Below are 2,148 nucleotides of genomic sequence, written 5' to 3' on the forward strand. Positions count from 1 at the left end.
TCTCTTTTTCTTGACAGCTTTTACTTTTATCTGAATTACTAAAATGACCTTTCCCCAATCCTATGACTCCTGACTGCAAAATAATGGTAGAAGGACACTTAGGCCTTTGTCACTGCTATCTTCGGGAACTAGTCCATGTCTAGGGTCACAGTAGAAGCAGCCACCTTGCTACTACCTTGGCACAGCCTGATCCCTGTGCCCCCCCAGGCATGTTCTCTTTTTAGGCAAGAGTGGACACCCAATCCCGCGATGGGTACATAATTCTCTGCACAGAAGGAGAATGCAGAGTGGCTGTCGGACATCTCTTGTTACTGCCCGCCCAGCATCTATTTCTCATTTTCCTGGTAGCAGCAGTTCTCTTCTGCTGATGGTCAGGAGCCCAGCTTCTGGAGCGTAAGTTCTGTGTCAGCTCTCAGCTGTGCCATTTATTAGCTGTGAGGGCTTGGGTGAAATGCATCAACCTGTTTCTCAGCGTCCCCATCTATAAAATAGGGATCATGTGATGCTTTTATTAGTTAACAAAAAAGATAACCTGAGATTAAAATGAGTTAACTTATCTACTTAGAACCGCTCCCAACAAACACATTTTGTAGAGCATTTGCTTATACTGTTATGTGTTGGACTAGGTCTCTCCTTAGACCTCACTACATGATCAGGCACATGTCCCAAGCCCAGCCAATATGAACACATTCCTTCCACCTGGCTGCACGTAGGTGAAACGTGAACATATAACCAAAGCTGGGTTTAACCAGAGCCCATTCTGAGACTTGGGACTCTCAGAGAACCAGCCTGTTGGGGAAGGATAGAAATTTAGAGGTCCTATTGGTCATCTCGTCCCAAGAGAACAAAACTGGCAGAAAATGTGGCCAGCGAAAGCGCTGGTGGAGAGAGTCTGCCTTGTGGTGATGTTTGGCCACCTGGAGCCAGCTGGCCTGGAATTTTCTGTTATTTGAGGCATTAAATTCCCTAATTAGCTTAAGCTGTCATTTGAGCAGCTTTTCTTTTTTTTCAGTCTCCTGAAGAAGAAAAACAATCCTGGCTGGGCGCAGTGGCTCATGCCCTTAATCTCAGCACTTTGGGAGGCCGAGGCGGGCAGACCATGAGGTCAGGAGTTCAAGACCAGCCTGACCAACATGGTAAATCCCCATCTCTACTAAAAATACAAAAATGAGCCAGGCATGGTGGCAGGCGCCCGTAATCCCAGCTACTCAGGAGGCTGAGTCAGGAGAATCGCTCGAACCCGCAAGGCAGAGAATACAGTAAGCCGAGATTGTGCCACTGCACTCCAGCCTATGACAGAGCAATACTCCATCTCAAAAAAAAAAAAAAAGAAAGAAAAAAGAAATGCAATCCTAATACATTCAGTCTGGGCTGGTCCCTTGAACAAAGGAGATATCAAGCCATGCCTTTATGGAGCCATCTTCACTATGCAATGTATGTGGAGAAATACTACAGAGAGCAGACACCAGCAGAAGCTTGGGGCTCAGCTGCCAGTTGCCAGGCTTACTGATTCTTCTCTTGTCCTGAGCCCTTCCTGGCTGCACCTGGGCTCTTAGGTCCCATGGGATCCCAGGGTAACCCAATAAGACATTTCCGTTCCTGCTTAAGCTGTCTCAAGTGCCTGTAACATACAACCAGAGTCCCAGTGAGAAGGATGATTTTTGTTTTTAGGAAGTAATGTAAACAGAATATAGACATTCTGTAAGCTCCTCAGACCTGATTTCATAATGGCTAACTTCTATCATATTTGCCAAACAACCTGATCCTAACAGATGGCTTGTATTTGAAAGACGTCAGTCCCCTCACCACACTTGTTCTCTGCAAGTAACTTGAGTTACCACAAACATTGCTACATGTTTGTGAAATGGAAGCATGATCTCTGACTCCATCTTTCTGTCCATTCCAGGATGAAGAGGCAGACCCTGCCTGCTCCTGTCGCCATCACCACCACCAGCAGTGGCCCTGGGTGTTCTGTCTCCTCCCCAGGCCTGAGGAGGTTTGCCCCTCAACTTTTTCCCACCACCATCTTTTTGCCTTTACACATGCACAGGAATCCCCTGTTATCTGAAGGCTCGAACTCTTGGTTCTCTCCACCATGCTGTCTTGTTCCTTCCATCACAATCAGGATTTTTTTTTTTTTTTTTTTTT

At 46.3% G+C, this 2,148-nt stretch overlaps 1 protein-coding gene across 1 annotated transcript in view; it reads left to right on the forward strand.

The window, feature by feature from the left end:
- Positions 1 to 2,134, forward strand: part of LOC108316709 — a 6,179-nt gene extending 4,045 nt beyond the window's left edge. Inside the window, exon 2 of the mRNA XM_017546698.2 lies at positions 1,907 to 2,134. Within this exon, the coding sequence (XP_017402187.1) occupies positions 1,907 to 2,068 (162 nt within the window). The 3' untranslated portion in view covers positions 2,069 to 2,134. The remainder of the gene's footprint in view (positions 1 to 1,906) is intronic.
- Positions 2,135 to 2,148: the final 14 nt, after the last annotated feature.

The sequence above is a fragment of the Cebus imitator genome, unplaced genomic scaffold (assembly GCF_001604975.1).
Source record: "Cebus imitator isolate Cc_AM_T3 unplaced genomic scaffold, Cebus_imitator-1.0 Scaffold191, whole genome shotgun sequence".
NCBI classification, from domain to species: Eukaryota; Metazoa; Chordata; class Mammalia; order Primates; family Cebidae; genus Cebus; species Cebus imitator.